Below are 22,242 nucleotides of genomic sequence, written 5' to 3' on the forward strand. Positions count from 1 at the left end.
AAGCCTTGCTAAAGTCAAGGAACAACACGTCCACTGCTTTCCCTTCATCCACAGAGCCAGTTATCTCATCATAGAAGGCAATTAGATTAGTCAGGCATGACTTGCCCTTGGTGAATCCATATGGACTGTTCCTGATCACTTTCCTCTCCTCTAAGTGCTTCAGAATGGATTCTTTGAGGAACTGCTCCATGATTTTTCCAGGGACTGAGGTGAGGCTGACTGGCCTGTAGTTCCCAGGATCCTCCTTCTTCCCTTTTTTAAAGATGGGCACTACATTAGCCTTTTTCCAGTCATCTGGGACCTCCCTCGATCGCCATGAGTTTTCAAAGATAATGGCCAATGGCTCTGCAGTCACATCCGCCAACTCCTTTAGCACTCTTGGATGCAATGCATCCGGCCCTATGGACTTGTGCTCGTCCAGCTTTTCTAAATAGTCCCGAATCACTTCTTTCTCCACAGAGGGCTGGTCACCTTCTCCCCATGCTGTGCTGCTCGGTGCAGTAGTCTGGGAGCTGACCTTGTTCGTGAAGACAGAGACAAAAAAAGCATTGAGTATATTAGCTTTTTCCACATCCTCTGTCACTAGGTTGCCTCCCTCATTCAGTAAGGGGCCCACACTTTCCTTGACTTTCTTCTTGTTGCTAACATACCTGAAGAAACCCTTCTTGTCACTCTTAACATCTCTTGCTAGCTGCAACTCCAAGTGTGATTTGGCCTTCCTGATTTCACTCCTGCAAGCCCGAGCAATATTTTTATACTCATCCCTGGTCATTTGTCCAATCTTCCACTTCTTGTAAGCTTCTTTTTTGTATTTAAGAGCAACAAGGATTTCACTGTTAAGCCAAGCTGGTTGCCTGCCATATTTACTATTCTTTCTACACATCAGGATGGTTTGTCCCTGTAACCTCAATAAGGATTCTTTAAAATACAGCCAGCTCTCCTGGACTCCTTTCCCCCTCATGTTATTCTCCCAGGGGATCTTGTCCATCAGTTCCCTAAGGGAGTCAAAGTCTGCTTTTCTGAAGTCCAGGGTCTGTATTCTGCTGCTCTCCTTTCTTCCTTGTGTTAGGATCCTGAACTCGACCATTTCATGGTCACTGCCTCCCAGATTCCCATCCACTTTTGCTTCCCCTACTAATTCTTCCCTGTTTGTGAGCAGCAGGTCAAGAAGAGCTCTGCCCCTAGTTGGTTCCTCCAGCACTTGCACCAGGAAATTGTCCCCTACACTTTCCAAAAACTTCCTGGATTGCCTGTGCACCATTGTATTGCTCTCCCAGCAGATATCAGGGTGATTGAAGTCTCCCATGAGAACCAGGTCCTGCGATCTAGTAACTTCTGCGAGTTGCCAGAAGAAAGCCTCGTCAACCTCATGCCCCTGGTCCGGTGGTCTATAGTAGACTCCCACCACGACATCACCCTTGTTGCTCACACTTCTAAACTTAATCTAGAGACTCTCAGGTTTTTCTGCAGTTTCAGACTTGAGCTCTGAGCAGTCATACTGCTCTCTTACATACAGTGCAACTAGATAATACTTAGTCCTGCCATGAGTGCAGGGGACTGGACTAGATATCCTCTCGAGGTCCCTTCCAGTCCAACAATTCTACGACACTTTAAGCTTTATATATCAACTTGAAAAAGTAACTACCTTTCCAACCCCTCTACGCCCAATCATTTTCCACATCAGAAAACGTTTGAATAAATAATGTTATTTGGAAACACAGAAACAGAACAGACAATTCAGAACACCATATGATTTAGTATTTTTTAGTCCTGCAGAACCAACACAGCTCTGGGCAAGTAAAATTCATTTTTCTTCTTTGCACATCAACAGATTTATTATAATTGCAGATATTTTGCAGATAATTGCAGATAAATTGAGCATATATGCTATGAAATTTAGTGAGCTTTAAAAAGTTACACAAATTATGACTGCGTTTTCTATATCCCTCTCATCTTCTCTTTCAATCACTGTGGTCAAGAAACAGAGCAAGATGACTGGGGTCTGAAATTAGCAGAGGAACTCCTGTTGCAAGATTTCATAAACCTGACAAATTATCCCTGCGGAAGATTTTGTTTTGCACACCTTAGCACAATGAAATTGTGTATTGGCAGATGGGAGAAGATAGACAGTGAAAAAATTGTCAATGACATCTTTGATATTTAATACTAAGTAGAAAATCAATTTCTTGAATCAAACAAGTACAGTTATAAAAAGAGTTTATTTCCACTGCATTTCTCATTTCATTTTCCTCTGAATTTGTTATATTCATGTCTAGCACAGAATCAAGAATAATTTGTATGAGTTTCCTTGAACTGCAGACTCATCACCACTAGTAAATGAGGTTACACATTTAAGTTTAGCTATTTTTAAAAATCCCTGATTTAAAAATATTATAACAAGGGGCACTTGTCTAGGAATTGTTTTGGGGAAGTTCTATAGCACAGGCTATAGCGGTCAGGCTAGAAGATCACAATGGTCCCTCACCTTAGAATCTATAAATCTATTGTTAAGTTTATCACTAAAATCCTAAAAATATTGTAACAGCTGGAGAACATCCTCTGAATTTTTGTTGTCTACAATGTGTCCACTGTGGCTAAAATTTAAAAACTACATACATCTATAGTTATCTAGAAATTATAAAGCACTGGTCTCCATTACTGCGGGTGAGACAATCAACATACCACAAGATAAATAACAAAAGGATGACTTGATATCTGTTAGACAGATGGCCACATTGGACGGCGTTGAGAGAGTAAGATTTGGGTGAAAATGTTTGTAAAAAAGGATGAAAATGTATGTGTTATTGTATAAAGGTCAATACCAAGATAACTGAAAGCTATTAAAATCCCTGTCCCTTTAACTTAAATCATCCTGTGTAATATTATTCCACTTTTTATTTTAGCACAGACATGGTTTACAATGTATATACACCGATTTCTATTTTGCATTTGAAAATGTACACAAATTGAAAGAGCAGCTTGTATAGCAGTTTTGTCCTACTGCCAATTACAAGTAGTAATTTTTAATTCAACCAGATTTTATCTGAAAGATCATATTAAACATTTACAGAAAATGGAAGCAAAAGTTGGCTGTAAAATCATTCACAGTTTTAGGTAACTGGAGATTAACAGGCAAGAGTGTTTTTGTTTTTCTTTTTCTTGTTCTTTATTTTTTTCCTTGAGAATGTAGCATGCTTCACATATGATCTTTTAACGATATCCATTTTTATCTTCTTGTTCTTTTTTAGCCTGTGATTTCTGTCAGCTCTGGAAAAAAAAAAGATAGACAAACCCATTACTACATGCTATCAAAGTACAGGGAATTATACATTGTCGTATACAAATACATAAATACAAGTTAAAAGACTGGACTGTTCATGAGCAAAAACTCAGAAGTATTATCACAAAAACAGCTATTAAAAGGAACATTTGCTTTGAAATTGGATTTGTGAGAGTCTAATTAATCTCCCCAGGGATAAGTTTATCCACTTTAACTTGAACACTGACACAGGATCACATTTATTTTGCACTATATATATATATATATATATATATATATATATATATATATATAAATCTTTACTCAGTCGTATAATTTTAGATCCAAATGCTTATAAACATTTAAAAGTGTGTGTGTGTGTGTGTGTGTGTGTATATAATCACAGATCAAATATAAAACATGGCAATTGTTGACACTGCATGTTCAATACTGAACTTCTCTGCTCACTTTACTATTGAAAAAAGTACACAATGTTTAACAAACATAATAATCTGCACAGAATACAGGAATGAAAACCTAAATAATTAACAAGTGGATTCTTTTCCATCTGTCATGGGCATCCAACATGCTATCAACTAAAAACTACACAATCTTTGTACTAACAATTGCATACATTTGCAGGTGTTTACATTAACTAGCAAAGGAAGCCCATGTTAATCCAACAATTCAATGCACTAGAAACATGTGGAGAATAATAATAAACAGTGGTCTGTAAGAAATACAGTATTTCAATAAGATATAGGTCTTTGATCTCACCAAAACCTGCCGGCATGCAAAGTTTCATGGAAAAGCAAGGTCACACTTATTTTCATGTAGATTTTACTTCTTTGAGGAAAAATATTTTTGGAAAAAATTATGAATGAGGATTTCCCCTACATTTTGGCTATATATTATCCATAATTAGAATGATTGGAAAACAGAAATGTTCAGCTAAGCCTTGCATTGATATTAGATAGCAAATTACACCTGAGCTGATGTAGTATGGACACAAAACGCTAATATAGTTTTTGGACTGTATATACAGAGGCATCTACTCATAGAGCCACAATTTCTGCCATCTCACCTATAAAAAGGAAAGGTTAAAACACTACATCATCCACTAATAAGTGCACATGCCTTACTAAACTTCAGTAACTGCATGATCTTATTATGGTCATCTTGGTTGCTCTGCTTTGGACAAAAAATAATGGATTTAAACTCAAAAAACTAAAACCTTACAGTAATTGTGGTTCTTAGAGCGGGACCCATGTGGACAAAACATCTCTAGGTGAATAGGAACCCCATGTCCACAAAATCACTCTTTTGGCCAACTGATGACCATGGAACCATCCAATGAGAGTCCCTCACTCAAATGCATAAAAGCAACACAGTCCCAACTGCTATTCAGTTCCTTCTTACCACCCCTGACAGTAAGATGGAACGCAAGTGTCCTTGTAGCTCTATCTCAGGGGTTCTCAAACTGGGGGTCAGGACCCCTCAGGGGGTCGCAAGCTGTCAGCCTCCACCCCAAGCCCTGCTTTGACTCCAGCATTTATAATGGTGTTAAATATACAAAAACGCGTTTTTTAATTTATAAGGGGGCGGGGAGGTTCGTACTCAGAGGCTTGCTACGTGAAAGGGGTCACCAGTACAAAAGTTTGAGAACCACTTCTGTATCTTCTCTTATTGTTTAGTTCTACCTAGTGTTAGTTATTTAGTAGCTAGTTAAGCTTGTTGACAAATTAAAATCTTTCCCCCCATTTTTAATAGTTACCTTGGTGTTAAGGCAGTGACTATGACTGAGTCTAAGTTTCCAGACTTAGAAACTTGTCTGGTCTGTGAGGCCATTCAATAATGGACATATTAAAGTGCCTTTATTACCTTAGAGAGGGGTATGTGCCTGGAATATGCTCAACATGCAGATCTTTTTTCAAAACACACCCACGAAAGGCCAAACACATCTATTTAAAATTGTTTTCATTAGAGTGCTTCAAGTGAGAGACTCTGAAGCGCTCTAGAAAGAAGCTCCTGTCTCTTTTAAAGTCACATCTACACGTTAGCTGGGGGTGCGAGTCCCAGCTTGAGGAGACATATGCTAACTCTGATCACGCTAGCACACTAAAAATAAAATGAAGCTGAGGCACTGTGAGCAGCTAGATGTGCCAAGTACTTGCCTAGCACCTCCAATGGGCATATATTTTTAGCACACTAGCTCAATCAGAGTTAGTGCAAGTATGTCTCCTTGAGCTGGGAATTATACCCTCATGTTAAAGTGTAGACAGCTAAGTCTGGCTCAGCCAATCATGGGTCTCCTAAGCTTCTTTAAAACCCGGCACTTTATCAAAACAGGCAGAGTCTCTCTCAAATTCCCCACAAAAGTTAAATAGATTGAGTGAGGGGCTCAAGGACAGGGTGCATGTGCAGTCCCAATGGACACTGTTGGCCAAAATATGACCCCAAATCCATGAGGCAATCCATGTGGACAAACACTTGAAGTAGTCGTATCTCCTTTTTATAGACAAAGCTGAAACAGAGATTAAATGACTTGGCCAAAGTCACAAAGGATGCAGGCAGCAAACAGCATGTGAAATGAAAAAACTCTCAGAACTTCCTCAATTTATTCATTATCACAGACAATTTGAGGTTACTGAACAACTGTTTCCCTACTTCTATCAAATCATTTTCATGAAATAATAGTCACGTCCCACAATTGAGAGGTGCAGTGTCAAACTTACTTGCCAGCTCTTTCAGTCACAGAAAGATTAGGACAGGTGCTGCGTTTGTGACCTGCTCCACTACAAATAAAGCAGACAGCTTTAGCACTCTCACAAGTGTGACCTTGAAGAGCACAGCGATTGCAAGTGTTGCAGTGAATCCAAGCTGAAAAATAACAGGGATTTATGATTTTGAAAAGACTCACAAAAATATATTAAAATTGAAACATGATTCTAACATCAAGAAGTTTACAGATTGCTTGCAATTTAAAAAGGTATTTTAAGGTTTACGTTTAGTTTCTATTTCACCAGCCATTTTTTTGTTTTCACTAAATGTGCTGGGAGAAAAGAAAAAAGGAACTAGGGACTTCCCCATTAATTCATTGCTTTTCTTTTAGTAAATCCAATAAATTGATAAAACTGTTCTGATGTAGTAGTACTATAGTACTAAGTACTATAGTACTAAGCTCATCACAGGGATGACAGTCTTAATCTTGGAAATATGATACAGTAGTTAAAGTAACCAAGAAGCTTTGGCTCTGAATTGATAAACTAGTCCTATGTATGCACAGACAGCTCCAAATGAGAGTTGCTGAGCTGCTTTCATGTATCTGAAATGATAAAACACCTGGCAGGGAGAGGGGACTAGGTTAAGAACCATTTATATATGTTTATAGAATTCAGCTGAGAAATCTATGTAAGAATTTTTTCATGATTCTACAATATACAGGAATCAGACTATTTAAGTTCTTCTATAACTAATACAGAAGGAATCTACTGTGCCTTGATTCAACAACAAAAATGTTTTTGTGCAGCTGAAATCCACTCAGACAAGCTGAATTTTGGGGGCTGTCTATGGAAGTTGGTTTTTTTGGTTTGGTATTTTTGCAAGGAATCATTGTGTCTTTTATAGTTTACTATTTTCATTTCTAGTTTTTGTTTTGACTTCTTTGGACTATAACTTATATAGTAAATGTACTTGTATTACTTAGAAAAATATTTTCTGTACTTACAGGGCTTTACGCATTTTTTGCAAAGAAAGCAATGTTTCCATCGCCTTCCATCCTATGAAATAGATTTTGTAAGTAATTTGTTAATTTTAAACACAAATATTTTCAAACATTACTAATGAAATATGTACTATAATTTTAAACTGTACTGTACTCCCAGTCTTCCTGGCATACATCACTGAAATATTTCAAAAATATGGCACATGCATGTACATAGTTGGCATATACAGATACCCTGAAAACACAGATCTTGAGCATCCTTTGGCAGCTGTTAGCAGAACTGATGTGCCTTAAAGGATAGCATATTTTTCCACCTTTCCAAACACAGGAAAAATGGTACATGGAAGCATGCTTTTGATTAATGGGGTCATGAGGGTGAAGGGCAAATGTGTAAACTTCTGGTGTCCTCCTTCCAACCCAAAATCAATCAGAAAAAGGAGACAGAAAATCCCACAGGACCTGATCAATAGCCCAAATCAACAGAAAGCCTCCCATATCCCACGAAAGATATACTGTCAATATCAGGATGGGTTTATAACAAAAGTATGCAAATACATCACTTTACAAGTGCTAAAATTCCTTTCCAGAAAGAGGGACTTACTTTTGATGTACATGAATTGCAGATCTCACAGTGCTGGTTCCCTGAACTAACATATCGCTGACACACAGAGCAAAACCTGAAACAAGCAGTTACAAAAGTATTGGTCTGCTGTTTGCTCAGAGAACCTTATCAATGGATCAACTCAACAAAAAGTTGCACAAGGAATGCAAATTTAGTTTGGTAAATTTAAAATCTCACTATCAAGCTATGGAATAATCAATTTGTTTTTTGTTTTTTTTAAAATACTGGCTGGAGTCACTTGCGCATACACTGTAAGCAAATCCGTTTATACTTTACCTGTAACCCTCTTCCACAGGAAGTACTATCATACTTGGGGAAATGTTGGTGAAAATACGAACAGGAGACTGTTTACGGCCTGTCTTTCCATGTTTATAAAGTGCATGATTATCATAGTCTACCTAGAAAATGAAGGCATAGGAAGAACAAATTAATTAAAAAAACCTCTAAACTTCCTCCCAAGTACTATGCTAAAAAGTGACAATGGCATTTAGCATGTTTACTCCCTTTCTACACCCTCCAAGAGGTTCATGTTTCTATGAGTTAGACTCCATCCCCAGTGCAAACAAAATAGCAAAATTAAATTATAAACTCTAGAGCAGATATTAGGTCATCATTATTAATTAGTGTGATTAGACTACTGGGGGTGACTCAGGGTTCCTATCACTTAACCTAGTGCATCTTCCCTTTTTATTACACTTTTGCGCTGGGTAAGGTTATTTTACAGTTGCTGCGGAGGAAAGAGATATATCTCCTTTGTTAAAATAATCCATTACTTAAATGAAAACTGCATCCAGTTTGCTCAGCCTGGCAGCATGAAAGTTCACAGGCTAAAAAGCATTTCTCATCCCACATAAAAAAGTTTTAATTACAATTACTATTTCTGAGCCTAGTGCTGGAAACTGGTACCTTGCTGTAGAAACTGTCACCTTGGACACTACCAAAATTACAGAGCCAAAAATGTAAACCTGTTTCCAATATAAACATATACAGCGTTTAAAAATATTCCCTTCTTTCCTCAGGCCATTGAACTGAAGTTAAGACAGGTTGGAAACTATTTACTATTGCTTGTCTTGGGCTCTCAGCAGTCAGTGTCAGAATTTCACAATAATAGACCGCAATCACGCATCAGACTTTCACAAGAGATGAAGCTCAGAATGAATTTTTCTATCTTAAAAACGTGCTGCATGGTTTATTTAAATAAGCATTTCCCCAAACCACCATGTCATAACTCAATGCAGAAGCAAACACCAGCCCTTGTTACTAGGAAACTGGCTTAATTGAATAAGTAAGGCGAGTTCTACCTTCCTAGCTTTAATTGTATGTATCAGTAGTGTCATGTACTCAGATGATATAGTGATGAGTACAATAGAAATGTAATATTGTTAGGACACCCAAGTCATTTTACACAATGGTATAAAAAACGGATACGCATAGTTCACCAATTTTAGTACAGAATATAAAAACATTTGTTTCACAAGGAAAGATGTTTTGTATGGATGTCTGTTAGAAATATATTAACACAATTGACCTCACAGATACAAATCCTTTGATATAGTACAACACTCAAACAATTTTACAAATTACATCTATCCACTCATGGAGCCAAAACCATTTCATTGCTTTATCCCTGACGCTTCGAACAAGCATTTGCAAAAAGAATGTTTGCAGTGGTATACAGATCCCATTTCTAGCCCTGATGGGTTGTGAGAAACAGACCTTCAGCTTTTCATTGGTCCAGGATTTAAAGTTATAAAACTTCACTGGCCCAATGGGTAAGAGAAATTCCACGTTTAGGAAAAGAAAACTGTTTGGGTCTTATTTATTTAAGAGAGCTGTTTGAGTAACTCAAAGAGCTTGTCTACAAAGGGATATTCAGGGTAAGTATACACTTAAAGTGCTGCATTCATGCAGCTGCACTGATGGAGTTGAGCCACTGTAGACACCAAATAGTCTCGGGGAGGTGGATTAACTAAGCTGATGGGAAAGCTCTCTCACATTGACTTAGGGAAGGGGTGGGCAAACTACAGCCTGGGGGCTACATCCGGCCCTCCAGACATTTTAATCTAGCCCTCGAGCTCCTGCTGGTGAGCAGGGTCCGGGGCTTGTCCCGCTCTGGCACTCCAGCCAGGGATCGGGGTCAGGGGTTTGCTCTGCTCCACACGGCTCCTGGAAGTAGCAGCTTGTCCCCCCTCTGGCTCCTACATGTAGGGGCAGCCAGGGGGCTCCACACGCTGCTCCCGCCCCAAGCATGGCTCCCGCAGCTCCCATTGGCTGGGAACCGCAGCCAATGGGCACTGCAGGGGCGGCACCTGCGGATGGGACAGTGCACAGAGCCGCTTGGCCATGCCTCTGCGAGGAGCCAGAGGGAGGACATGCTGCTGCTTCCAGGAGCTGCTTGAGGTAAGAGCTGCCCAGAGCCTGCACCCCTGCCCCAGCCTTGATCCCCCCCTCACCCTCCAAACCCCTTGGTCCCAGCCTGGAGCACCCTCCTGCACCCCCAACCCCTCATCCCCAGCCCAACTCCAGAGCCTGCACTCCCAGCTGGACCCTGCACCCCAACCCCCTGCCCCAGCCCGGAGTCCCCTCCCACACCCTGAACTCCTCATTTCTGGCTCCACACCAGAGCCTTCACCCCCTCCCACACCCCAATCCCCAATTTTGTGAATGTTTATGGCCCGCCATACAATTTACATACCTAGATGTGGCCCTTGGGCCAAAAAGTTTGCCCACCCCTTCACTAAGTCAACAGCACAGTTAATCTACCTCTCTGAGAAGCAGTAGCTATGTTGGCGGAAAAAGCTCTCCCACACAGCACTGTCTACACGGGGGGAGGGGTGTGTGTGTTAGGTGGGTATAACTATGTTGCTCAAGAGTGTGGATTTTTCCACACCCCCGAGTGACACAGTTATACTAATAGAGGTCTGTAGTGTAGATCAGCCCATAGAAATATTAATCCAAATTAACTAAAGGTGGGAATTTAAAATGGAGTAGCTATACTGCATTAAATCCCTGTGCGGACACACTCATTCAGAATTAAAGCAGCCATATTCACTTTGGAAATTAAGTAAATTAAACCGAATTAAGGCCACTTTAATTCTAAATGAGAATGTCCACACAGAGGTTTAATGCAGTTTAACTAATCCACTTTAAATTCAGACCGTATGGCTGGTTTATGCTGAAAACTTACATCTCTCAAGGATCTGAAAAATCCACCTTTGAGAAACATAGCTGGGTTGATGGAAGAATTGTTCTGTTGACCTAGCTAACATTTCTTGGGGAGGTGGATTAACTACAGTGACAGGAGAACCTGGCCCATCACTTTAATGAGTGTCTACGCTGAAGTCCTGCAATGGTGCTGCTGTAGCATTTTAAATATAAACATACCCTTAGTTAATGATTAACTTTCCTGAATGACCCCATGTGGGCAAGCCCAAAGCTTTGTTATATTAAAAGCATCTCAAGTGAGAAGGATTAGTGGATAGCGGGCTGCTGAAGTGTCAAAGGAGCTTGATGAAGGCATCACAGTGCTCCACAGTTTATCTGAGAGATCACCAATATAAATGTGGAATATATGTATCAGGTTAAGAAATAACTTGACAGATGTGGTGTTTGCTCTGCTGCACAGTAAGGCATGAAGTTGAAGACAAATTGCCTTTTGCACAGAAGTATTTTGATTATCTACAGTCCAGCCCATTTTAATTTCTAATATATGTAGGGTAAATTAAGAGCATTAATTAGATTTGGTCATACCTGGTAATCCATCATACTGAAGCTTGGGAAAAACTCAAGAATGCGAGACTCAAAGAAGTATGGAAATATCCAAAAAATGGGCAACTCTTTGCTACTGTGATCTAATAATAAAAAGATTCAGATATATTTTTTGTTAAATAAGGAAAGCAGAATGAACTGCATGAAAATGTACTAATATTTATGCACCCAAAGCAGTTGTGTGTGTGAGAATAGCTCAAACGGAACCAATTCCGTTAAGAGGGCAGAATGTTAGCCAGACCACTATGGGTAGTTAGCTTCCACCTGGACAACAACCAAGGACAGGTGTAAGTGACATTGATTTAATGTCTTATCCACAAAACAAACATAGAAGAAATTAAAAAAAGAAAAGAAAATGAAACTTTGTATAAAGAAAGTGATTTGTTGCAATGTCAAGACATTAGTCAAGAGCACCTCAACCATTAGTTAAAACATACATTTAAATTTAGCATATTGGTCTTACATCTTTAGAAACTAGAATGAAAATTTGTGTGCATCAACTCAAGAGTCAGGTACCATTTTAAACAGTAGTTTATTATTACGGGGTGATGAAGTTATTAACTCCATCATCTTATTTGCTTGTAACACATACCTTCCTCTTGAATCTCTCTCCATGTTGCAATCAGCTTTTTGAAACTAAAAGCCAAGGGCTCCACCAAACCTCCAAATGGGGGGTCAGTCACCAATATGACTCCTTCACCTTTCTCTTGATGCAAGAATTTTCTACAGATTTCATGTGCAGCCTGCAGGAGATATAGGTTACTTTCCAGAAAATGAGCTCAAAAAGTTTAAGGACAGCATTGGGCATTATTAAAAAATGTGTTTTTTATAAGTGTGCAGTTTCCTTTTAGAAGTCTGAAAATGTGTATTGCATTTTAATTTTTTTTAGTGAATTTAGTGTTTGTAAAAACTGATAGATTAACAACACTGAAAATGAGTCCTTTATATTTCATAGGCTAGATATAGTAAGGATAGCAACAGCTCGAGCTTCCTAACACTGCCCTTCTTATTGGGTCCTAACCCTGACCTGGAGAGATGGAGGCTGCTAGGAGCGAGAGAGTAGCTCAATCTCAATGCCAATTCAATATCTGCTCTTTTCCCTTGGCTGGCAATTAGTGCAAATTATGAATGCAGATGGAGAATAGCTACCCCACTAGGAATTAGGATAAATTCACCAGTTCATTCCATATCATTACCAAATCTATTACTTTTCAGAAACCAACATTCCATTTTGGAGCTGGATTTCCACTGATAGCCTTTCACATCTAGATTAGTATTCTACTAACATCTGTTAGGATATAGATATTCAGGTCTGTCTGTAAAGGCCTATACTCTAAGAATTTAGGTGTATTCTTATCAGTTGGCTAGTTCTAGAGGTATAAAATAAAGAATCAAAATCACTGTCTGCTGGTGTAAGGGCCTTCTCTTACTGTGACAGTCTGAGGCCCTGTTCTTAGCTAAGGCCTTTGGCTAAGCAGCAGAGGCAGCCATAAACAGGGAAGTGAATGGTCACATCCTCACATTCCAAACTAGTCACATTGAAATAAGGTGCTATTGGGCTGTTAGGAATACAATCCTGTCCTGATAGTTCCTATCACTTCCAGAGAAAGGGAAGCACCTAGAAAATGTAAAAGGAAACTTAGTTTGATAGCATCCTGTCTGGCAAGAACTCACTTATCAATAGCTGGGATGTGAAATCCTCACTTCTGTATTGTCTTGTCATTATAGTTCCCACTTTGCTATTGTTTGTCTGTATAATCTCTGTCTGGTTCTGTGATTGTTCCTGTCTGCTGTATAATTAATTTTGCTGGGTGTAAACTAATTAAGGTGGTGGGATATAATTGGTTACATAATCATGTTACGATATGTTAGGATTGGTTAGTTAAATTTCAGGAAAATGATTGGTTAAGGTATAGCTAAGCAGAACTCAAGTTTTACTATATAATCTGTAGTCAATGAGGAAGGGTGTGGGAGATGGGAACAGGGAATGGGGGAAAGGAAATTGCAATCATGTTTTGCTAAAGGGGGAAATGGGAACAGGGAATGGGAGTAAGGAAGTTGAAATCATGTTTGGCTAAGGGTAGGAATGGGAACAGGGACACAGGTGTAAGGCTCTGTGGTGTCAGAGCTGGGAAGGAGGATACTAAGGAAGGAAACTAGAATCATGCTTGCTGGAAGTTCACCCCAATAAACATCAAATTGTTTGCACCTTTGGACTTCGGGTATTGTTGCTCTCTGTTCATGCGAGAAGGACCAGGGAAGTAAGTGGGTGAAGGAATAAGCCCCCTAACAACATCCTACACAATCATGTACTGTTCCTTCCCCTATGAACCATGTCCAACTCTGTCTGGTGGAGGGGGTGGGGGGAAATCTTTATAACAACTTCTATTCATAAAAGTGCAGTGGTTCGATAGCCTCAAATAATTTATTATACTATTATGTATACACTTCTATAGTGCCAATCATTTGAGACTTCCCATAAGTTAAAAAATTAAACTACAATGGGGTGTAACTATCCCTAATTCACTTTTTTTTCCTTTTTCTTTTTTTTTTAAAGTGAGACACAGTAATACTTTAATAGAATGATAAAGGATTGGATTTGAACCAAGAAGGCAAGGAAAGTTTATTATGGGCCTGAAACCTCAAATAGCTAGTTTCACTCATGAACGTTATTTTTCTTTATTATTTTTGAGTCAACGTTAAAAGCTATGGTTTATGATGCAAAAATATGAATCCTAAGTGAAACCAAACTAAAGGGCACTGCTACAGATATATTATTATAAACTGGTATCTACAATAACAATGGCTCCAGAGGAGACTAACATTTATTGTGTAAAATTACTTGGATGAAGGTATTGTCAGAAACAATCTCAAATTTGTAGGTTATATTACAGTATGGTTCCACTCTGGAAAGTGACTATAAATATGGCATTGTGGGGTTGCATGTTTCTTTTCAATGATTTCCAGACCCAAAGTGATCAGTATACCAGTAAAAAGATGTTTTTGCTAACTGTCAACATTACATATTTGTCCTCATTTCAGACAGTCAAGCTGAGATATTTCGATCTTGAACACTTGTAGTAAATCCTGCCCTCAGTGGACCAGTGTAACCCCACGGTCTTCAGTGGGACTTCAATAATAAATTCTACTAGTGATTCACAAGTGGGAAGCTTGTTCCCTCTTCACTGTGTTGGATCTGCAAGACTAACTGGAGTAAAAAGCAGTAGCCAGCAGATAGGATTCTGAAGACACAAAGGGAGTAATCTGCTGAGAAGGGTGGGGCCTTTTTTTCTCCAAGTCACTTCTCAGAGTGGATCCTCACTTCAAGCTAGTATAAACAGAAAAATAAGATACAGCAGAACTTGATCACTGAGTACACCAGCTAACAGAGCGCCAACTACTAACGATCTGGGATTGAGGAGGAAATTTTCCTGTGGATGGATTATTGTCCATTATAGGACTTCTGACACCCTCCTCTGAAGGATCTGGCTTTGGCCACTGTCAAGACAAGATACTGGACTAATGGGCCACCATTCTAATCCAGCATATTCCTAACTCTGCTGCATTCCTCAATATTGTCCATTTGAGATGCTTTCTTTCTTATGTAAGAAAATAACTTGTACTGAAACTCTCTCTCTTTAATACAAAATAACTAAAAAGTATTTAAAGTAAAAGTAACTAAAAATATTTAAGTAGCACTAGTTAAAATAGGCAGTGATGTCCTTGGATATAATGGTATAAGTTACTGAAGAAATTGACACTGCTATTCTTTGATCTAAAGTAGAGTTTGCTGGGCATTACATTATGGTAACTATTTTATAATATGTTTGACCATATCGGTAATATGGACAAAGTTCTACATGAACAACATACACAGCTTTGAGAAAACATTCAGGGAATTTGACTGGCCCTTACCTCTCCACCAAAGAAATAATGGTTAAACATATTATAGTGGCAGAAGTCTTCCTCTGTATAAAACTGTGAATACCTGTAAAATAAGTTTTGAATGTAATAGAAAACATAAATTCCTGTATGTTAGTAACAAGATTTAGGGTGAAAACTTGTGAGCACAGGGCCATGACTGGTTAATTACAAAATATCTTGACAGGCTGAGTGCAGAGGACAAGTACTTATATTGGCCAATCATTGAGCTAGTTGGAAAACAAGTATACCACATGGATCCTGGCTAGGGGAAAAAAAGAACAGATGGCAAAAATTAAAAATGAAATAAACCACACAGAAAAAATAGTTTGTATATGTTCCCCATACAGACAGACACTTAACAAAACCTACCTGAAATCAATATCTAGCAGAAGGCTTTTAACACTGGACTCCTGTTCTCGTGATGCTTTTAATCGGATCAACTCATGAAGCCTGAGGTAATTAAAGCAAAGCAGTTTAACGTATCATATCATGAGTGCTTCAGAAAATAGTTAACTAGACAAAGAATGACCAATAGTTTTCCAAAGAAAACAGCTTATTTTTCAGATGAAATCACACTGAAATCTCCCAAATTCAAGTTATCAATCTTTCAGTTTCACTACTATTTAAAGTTAGAAAAAAACATCCCATTACCTGAAACACGATATTAGAGATTATAAAGCAGTGGAGATTGTTGAGCCCAACAGAATTCTCAATACTTTTTTTTTTTTTTTTTTAAATAAAGAGAGGCTTCTTGTGTCAAGGAGAAATCCAGTGCACTTCAGTGCCACTACCATGGAAGACAGCAAAATTCTACTTTCTAATGAAAGAAGACTGTTGGTACTTCACTATAATATTTATAAGGCCTTCCCTTCCTGTATCTTCATAAGATCTTCATGAGCTGCTTTGGCAATACCAAGTACCTCAAACCAGAGCTCATGAAGGCACTTTAATATCACATACAGAGGGAGAGAACCCTTCTGCTAGATACTGAATCACGTAAGAAAAAGGACTAAGCAAATTAGGTCTTGTCTATACTACAAAATTAGGTCGATTTTATAGAAGTCAATTTTTAGAAACCAATTTTATACAGTTGACTGCGTATGTCCATACTAAGCACATTAAGTGGGCAGAGTGCTTCCTCACTACTCGTGGCTAGCATCAACTTACAGAGCGGTGCACTTTGGGTAGCTATCCCACAGTCTCCACTGCCCATTGGAATTCTGGGTTAAGCTCCCAATGCCTGATGGGGCAAAAAAATTGTCGCGGGCAGTTTTGGGTACATGTCGTCAGGCCCCCCCTCCCTCCTTCGCTCCCTCCGTGAAAGGAACGGCAGACAATCATTTCGTGCCTTTTTTCCTGGGTTACCCGTGAAGACGCCATACCATGGCAAACATGGAGCCCACTCAGCTCACCGTCACCGTACATCTCCCGGGTACTGCTGGCAGGTACTGCATTGCTACACAGCAGCAGCTCCTTGCCTTTGCGGCAGATGGTGCAGTAGGACTGATAGCCAACGTACATCTCCTGGGTGCTCCTGGCAGACCTCGGTGAGGTCGATCAGGGGCGCCTGGACATACATGGCTATCCTCCTCTTAGAGCACCGAATGGGAGTCAGAGACTCCAGGTCATTCTCTTCTTTAAGTTTTGTCTCATGGAGATTCAGTCCTGCCTGGAATATTATGTGAGCTGGAGGCCTCTCCCTCAGGCTGCTCTCCCAGCCAGCAGCACCGCGCGGTCGCACCTACCCCAGCCTACCCCTTGCTCCCATGGCTCATGAAGCCTGGACAGTAGTAAGAGACAGTTCAACTATAGGCTGAGCAAGTGCAGAATGGTGGTAGAATGTGCCTTTGGACATTTAAAAGCTCGTTGGTGCTGTTTGCTGACTAGGTCAGACTTCAGCGCAACCAATATTCCCATTGTTATTGCCGCTTGCTGTGTGCTCCATAATATCTGTGAGAGTAAGGGGGAAACGTTTATGGCAGAGTGGGAGGTTGAGGCGAATCGCCTCTCGTCCGATTTTGAGCAGCCAGACACCAGGGCAATTAGAAGAGCACAGCAAGGCGCGCTGCTGCACATCAGAGAGGCTTTGAAAACCAGTTTCATGACTGGTCAGGCTTCAGTGTGACAGCTGTGTTTCTCCTTGCTGCAAACTCACCCCCTTTGTTGATTTTAATTCCCTGTAAGACAACCACCCCCCCCATCTCGAAATAAAGTAATTATTGTTTTGAAACCATGTATTCTTTCTTTATTAATTAAAAAAAATATGAGATAACGGACAAGGTAGCCTTGGTGGGATGGGAGAGGAGGGAAGGACAAGGCCACATTGCTTATTGTAGCCACACTAAAAATCAAACTGTTTGAATGACAGCCTTCTGTTGCTTGGGCCATCCTCTGGAGTGGAGTGGCTGGGTGCCCGGAGCCTCCCTCTCCCCAGTTCTTGGGCGTCTGGGTGAGGAGGCTATGGAACATGGGGAGGAGGGTAGGTGGTTATAGAGTGGATGCAGCGGGGGTCTGTGCTCTTGTTGGCTTTCCTGCAACTCCAACAGATGCTTCATCGTGTCCGTTTGCTCCCCCATTAGCCTCAGCATCGCGTCCTGCCTCTGCTCTTCGTTCTCACTTAATTCTTTCCTGGCCTCTGCCACCGAATGCCTCCATGCATTAAGGTGTGCCCTATCAGTGCGGGAGGACTGCATGAGCTCGGAAAACGTCATCGTGAGTGTGGTTTTTTTGCCTTCTAATCTGCGATAACCTCACGGACGGAGATGATAGGGGGAGCATAGAAACATTCTACGCTCTACAGTTCTGGGGAGACTGCATGGTCACCTGTGCTCCTGAGTTCGCCACGCTGACCAAACAGGAAATGAAATTAAAAAGTTTCTGGGGGTTTTCCTGTGTACATGCTAGTGCACCAGAGTTCAAAGTACTGTCCAGAGCAGTCACAATGGAGCACTCTGGGATAGCTCCTGGAGGCCAATATCATCGATTTGCATCCGCACTACCCCAAATTCGACCCAGCAAGGTCGATTTTAGCGCTACTCCCCTCATCGGGGAGGAGTTCAGAAGTCAATTTTAAGAGCCCTTTAGGTCGACGGAACGGGGTTGGTTGTGTGGACGCAGTCATTTTTAAAATCGACCTAATGCAGCTAAATTCGACCTAACCTGTAGTGTAGACCAGGGCTTGGTAACAAGAATTTCTTGCAAGACATATTGATGCTCACTAACATACCTTGGTGTGCCAACACAAAGCACTCTTTTGAATCCTAGAGCAATAATAAGGTCCAGCAGAAACTGACAGCTTCTATCTGCAAACAAATACTGTGCATTTGTCTTCTTATTCTTCAGTGGACACAAAAGTTGACTGGGCCTTTGTAAATGGGCAATGGAGAGATCACTCAGTATTTGATGGCCAGAGTGTTTTCCCCACTCCATTGGCAATAGCAACTGCTGGCATTCTTGACAAAATTTCCTTTTTGATAATGGCAATAGACCAAACTGCTTAAACCTTCAAATACAAGATAAAATGAGGAACCAATTTTAGAAAACAAACTATTGAATGAAGGTATGAAATTAGTCCAAGTATTTTATAAAAGTTTAAACAATACAGTAGCACTATTTCAAAGGTACTGAACCTCAATCAATTAATGGTTAGGAAAAAAAAAATGTTCAACAGCATGCTTGGGAAAAGCCTTACTTGACAAGAAAAGGGTGTAGCATGGGGGCTAACTGTGTTGTGAATCTCAACAGAGATTGGTATACATAGAGAAGAGCCTATTCCTGCTACCAGCTAATCAGCTACTCCTTTAACTTAAGTGGTAGAAGCCTGTTCCTTTGGTGCTAAAGGTTCAAATGACCGTAGTAACTGAAGAAATTGGGCCCCCTCCAGACTTCTAACAGCAACACGGTCAGCAATACCCTTGGACTGGGGCAAAAACTTCTTCTACAAACTCTGGAGTAGGATGATAGCAAGACCTTTATGAAATATTCAGTAGTGTACATTTCTTTTGTGCTATCCAGCTCACTTAGTCGAGTAATTGGCTTTCATTTTTATATTATTTTCCAACTGCATTCACTACTTGATTTGAACTCCTACTACTGCTGACCTACATTATTTTTATTACCTTAGCACCCACGATGTGCTAGGCATTGTCCACTCATACAAAGATACAGTCCCTGCCCTGAAGAGATCACAATTTAAGGAAACTTTTCATGTAATTTTATCTTCATAGTTTATTGGTTCTTATTTTCCCAAATCTTGTCTGTAATTTTTCATATTTTTAATCAGCATAATGGAGGGATGATCAGTACATATGATGTACCTAAACTATCTACATGCTCATATTTAGTAATGAAAATGCACATAGTAACAATACCTTTCCACGTTCTGTCTGTGTGACAAAGAGGGTTGACAACTTCTATTAACTCCTTCTCGTGCTGAAAGTCTACCTTCTAACACCTGTAGATATAGAAAATGTAAACAAAGATGTGAAACTAACTATGCTATACGAAAAGTTCACACTTCTCTGTTGAAAAAAAAGTATGGATTCCCAGAAGACCTAACATTTCTATTTCAGCATCTGACTATCCCTGCAAAAGATCCTACTACTCAGAAGAATTCCCACAATCCCTGCAGAGATCATGGCAGCATTCAACATACTGGAAAGGTGATTCCCTGAAAAAATTCAAACAGCCTATGAAAGGATAGATTCCCTTCTTTTCATCCTTCTACAATAATAAAACCAGGAGTGGGAAATCAAAAATGTTCTGTTGCAGTGGAGTGAGAGAAGGATTTACCCACTGTTAAAGGATGCCACAGTCTTAAATGAGATTCTAATCCCCTTACGGAGTATAAACCTGGTCCTGCCACCGAGGACAATGAGAATTTTGCCATTGGCTTCAATAGGTGGAGGATCAAGGCCTTGTAGCTGTCCTGAAGGTATGACTGACCCTCCCCAAGTATTTTAAAAATATTTATTTTATTCCTATAAGAAATTCACACTTCCTGTCAGATTTTATTTAACCTTTTTAATGCAGCTGCAAAACATCTATAAAGAAGCGACAAAACTAGTTTATTTAAAGGACACAATGGAAGGCTGTGAAGTTTAATGGACTAGGAACCAAGGAACCTAAAGTATGTATAATTCCTGTATGGACACGTCTATCCACTGGCAACACCACTTCACTCCACACAATCCAGCGAATAGCCATCTCACACAGTTTTCAAGTTAGACAACTTTTCATCACTTCCAAACAGCTGGGTTTGAACAACAGACCAAATGGTGAAAGGCTTAAGAATCGGATTGATAAACGTCCATGCTAATATCATCCCCCAAGAAGTGAGTTTTAAGATCCAATTTGAATCATGCAGACATGTTGAGAATAGTATTGGAAAAAGAGATAAGTTACACACTCATGAATGTGAAGAAATGATAACACTAAGCCCAGTGGGAAGATACTGTGGCAAGCTATTCCCTCCGAGCTCCACCAATGCTCATCAATCCTAAGTTAACATTATTTTTAAATTGTCTGAGCAAAGACATACAAATCAGGAAAGGGTGCAAGGAACTGTATTGTGTTTTGTAATATTCACACAGAGTGACATTTAACCTCAGCTGTACTTCCTTTGAAAGCAAATCCTATTTGAAACTGGATCTCCAGAGCTGCAGGGATATTTCACCATTTAGCCCATTCTCTTTGTCCAACAGCTGGAACTTTAGAAATAGTAAATATTATTGCTTCTCAGATAAAAGAAATCTTCAGTTCAAATATATATATATATACACACACACACACATACATATACATATACACACACACAGGAAAAAAAAACATTAACCATATCTTAAATAGTATTTTCTTACCTTTTCATTTTCCCACTGAAAAAAATTGCAGTCTTTCCTATCTCTACATGCTGAACAAGCATAAAATCTTCTTCCCTCTTCTTTTCCTTGGCTAACCTTTACAAACAGAAGAGTAGGACCTAAAGAAGAAATGTGCTGAGATCAGTACCTTTAAAAGAAAAAAATGCAATTTTTGCATTTGCTACAACACCAGCTATAAGGGATTATAGAATTAGATTTGAGATATATCTATGGCCATCCCTCCCCGAACCTGCCTACGTCCCCTCTGCTACAACTCGCCCCCATTCTCTCCAGCCCCTTCCCGTCCCGAGTTCCCTCCCCATCAATCTCCGCTGGCCTCTGCTCCCCTCCAACCAGCCACCATTGTCCTCAGCCCCACCTTCCCTTCCCCTCCCCTCCCCTGACATCCCTCCCCCCGCTCCCCTCCTCCCCAGCCCTTTGGCTCCCCCCTGCTCCCCTCCAACCAGCCCCACCTTCCCTTCCCCTCCCCTGACATCCCTCCCCCCGCTCCCCTCCTCCCCAGCCCTTTGGCTCCCCCCTGCTCCCCTCCCGGGCTCCGTCCCACTGGCCGGGCTCAGGACAGCGCTACCCCGCGACTCACCGTGCGGGCAGCAAGGAGCGGGCCGGCCGGCCTCCTGCCCCAGCACCACCGCCACCCCCGAGCCCCGCAGAGTCCTCTCGCTTCCGGCCGCCGCATCCCCCATGTCAATCGCCAACCCCCGCTCCGCGGAAGCTGCCATGCCACCGTCCCGGCAGCCTCAGCGCCCGCCGCCAGCATCGGGTGGTGATGAGTCCTGCGGACGAGAGAACACCATGCAAACCCCACGCTGCGTGCGCCGGCTGCAGCGCCACCCCGTGGCCGGAGGAGCGCCCGCCCCAGCTGAGTAGCACCTGGGATTTGCAGCCCTAGTTAAATGACAAACATTAAGCGTTTTCCTCACTTCTGTCCCTCCCCTCGCCCCCATCCGCACAGAGAGCTGCGGCTGCACCTGCCCAGCCCAGGCCCCATTTTGAAATTTTATTCTCGCACATCTTTTAAAAACATGATCTCCTTGCTGGAGGTGGGGAGAGCTGAAGGAGTCCCATT

At 40.7% G+C, this 22,242-nt stretch overlaps 1 protein-coding gene across 2 annotated transcripts; it reads right to left on the minus strand.

Annotated features, from left to right (window-relative positions):
• Positions 1–2,200: 2,200 nt before the first annotated feature.
• On the minus strand, positions 2,201–21,943 carry ZCCHC4 (zinc finger CCHC-type containing 4). 2 transcript variants are annotated; one of them, XM_073342365.1, is made up of 13 exons: positions 21,757–21,943; positions 21,156–21,274; positions 19,668–19,750; positions 18,524–18,799; positions 15,667–15,747; positions 15,289–15,361; positions 11,966–12,116; positions 11,356–11,456; positions 7,882–8,003; positions 7,585–7,660; positions 6,987–7,038; positions 5,995–6,139; positions 2,201–3,267 (listed from the first exon to the last, which is right to left on the minus strand). In XM_073342365.1, exons 1-13 carry the CDS (start codon positions 21,893–21,895, stop codon positions 3,126–3,128), a joined length of 1,560 nt encoding a protein of 519 aa, XP_073198466.1. In that variant the 5' UTR covers positions 21,896–21,943; the 3' UTR covers positions 2,201–3,125. The 2 variants fall into 2 exon arrangements, with proteins under 2 accessions (XP_073198466.1, XP_073198468.1); XM_073342367.1 differs by lacking the exon at positions 6,987–7,038 and having other exon boundaries at positions 3,177–3,267.
• Positions 21,944–22,242: the final 299 nt, after the last annotated feature.

This window comes from Lepidochelys kempii, chromosome 4 (assembly GCF_965140265.1).
Source record: "Lepidochelys kempii isolate rLepKem1 chromosome 4, rLepKem1.hap2, whole genome shotgun sequence".
In the NCBI taxonomy this organism is placed as follows: Eukaryota; Metazoa; Chordata; order Testudines; family Cheloniidae; genus Lepidochelys; species Lepidochelys kempii.

Bases quoted from the DNA above. Each gene is read 5' to 3' on its own strand.
- ZCCHC4 (XM_073342365.1), bottom strand. From the start codon at position 21,895: ATGGCAGCTTCCGCGGAGCGGGGGTTGGCGATTGACATGGGGGATGCG. The intron at 11,457-11,965 runs GTATGTGTTACA...TTTTATTATTAG, and splicing joins GAGAGAGATTCAAGAGGAAG to ATCACAGTAGCAAAGAGTTG. The intron at 3,268-5,994 runs GTAAGTTTGACA...TTTTTTTTCCAG, and splicing joins GTGACTGAAAGAGCTGGCAA to AGCTGACAGAAATCACAGGC.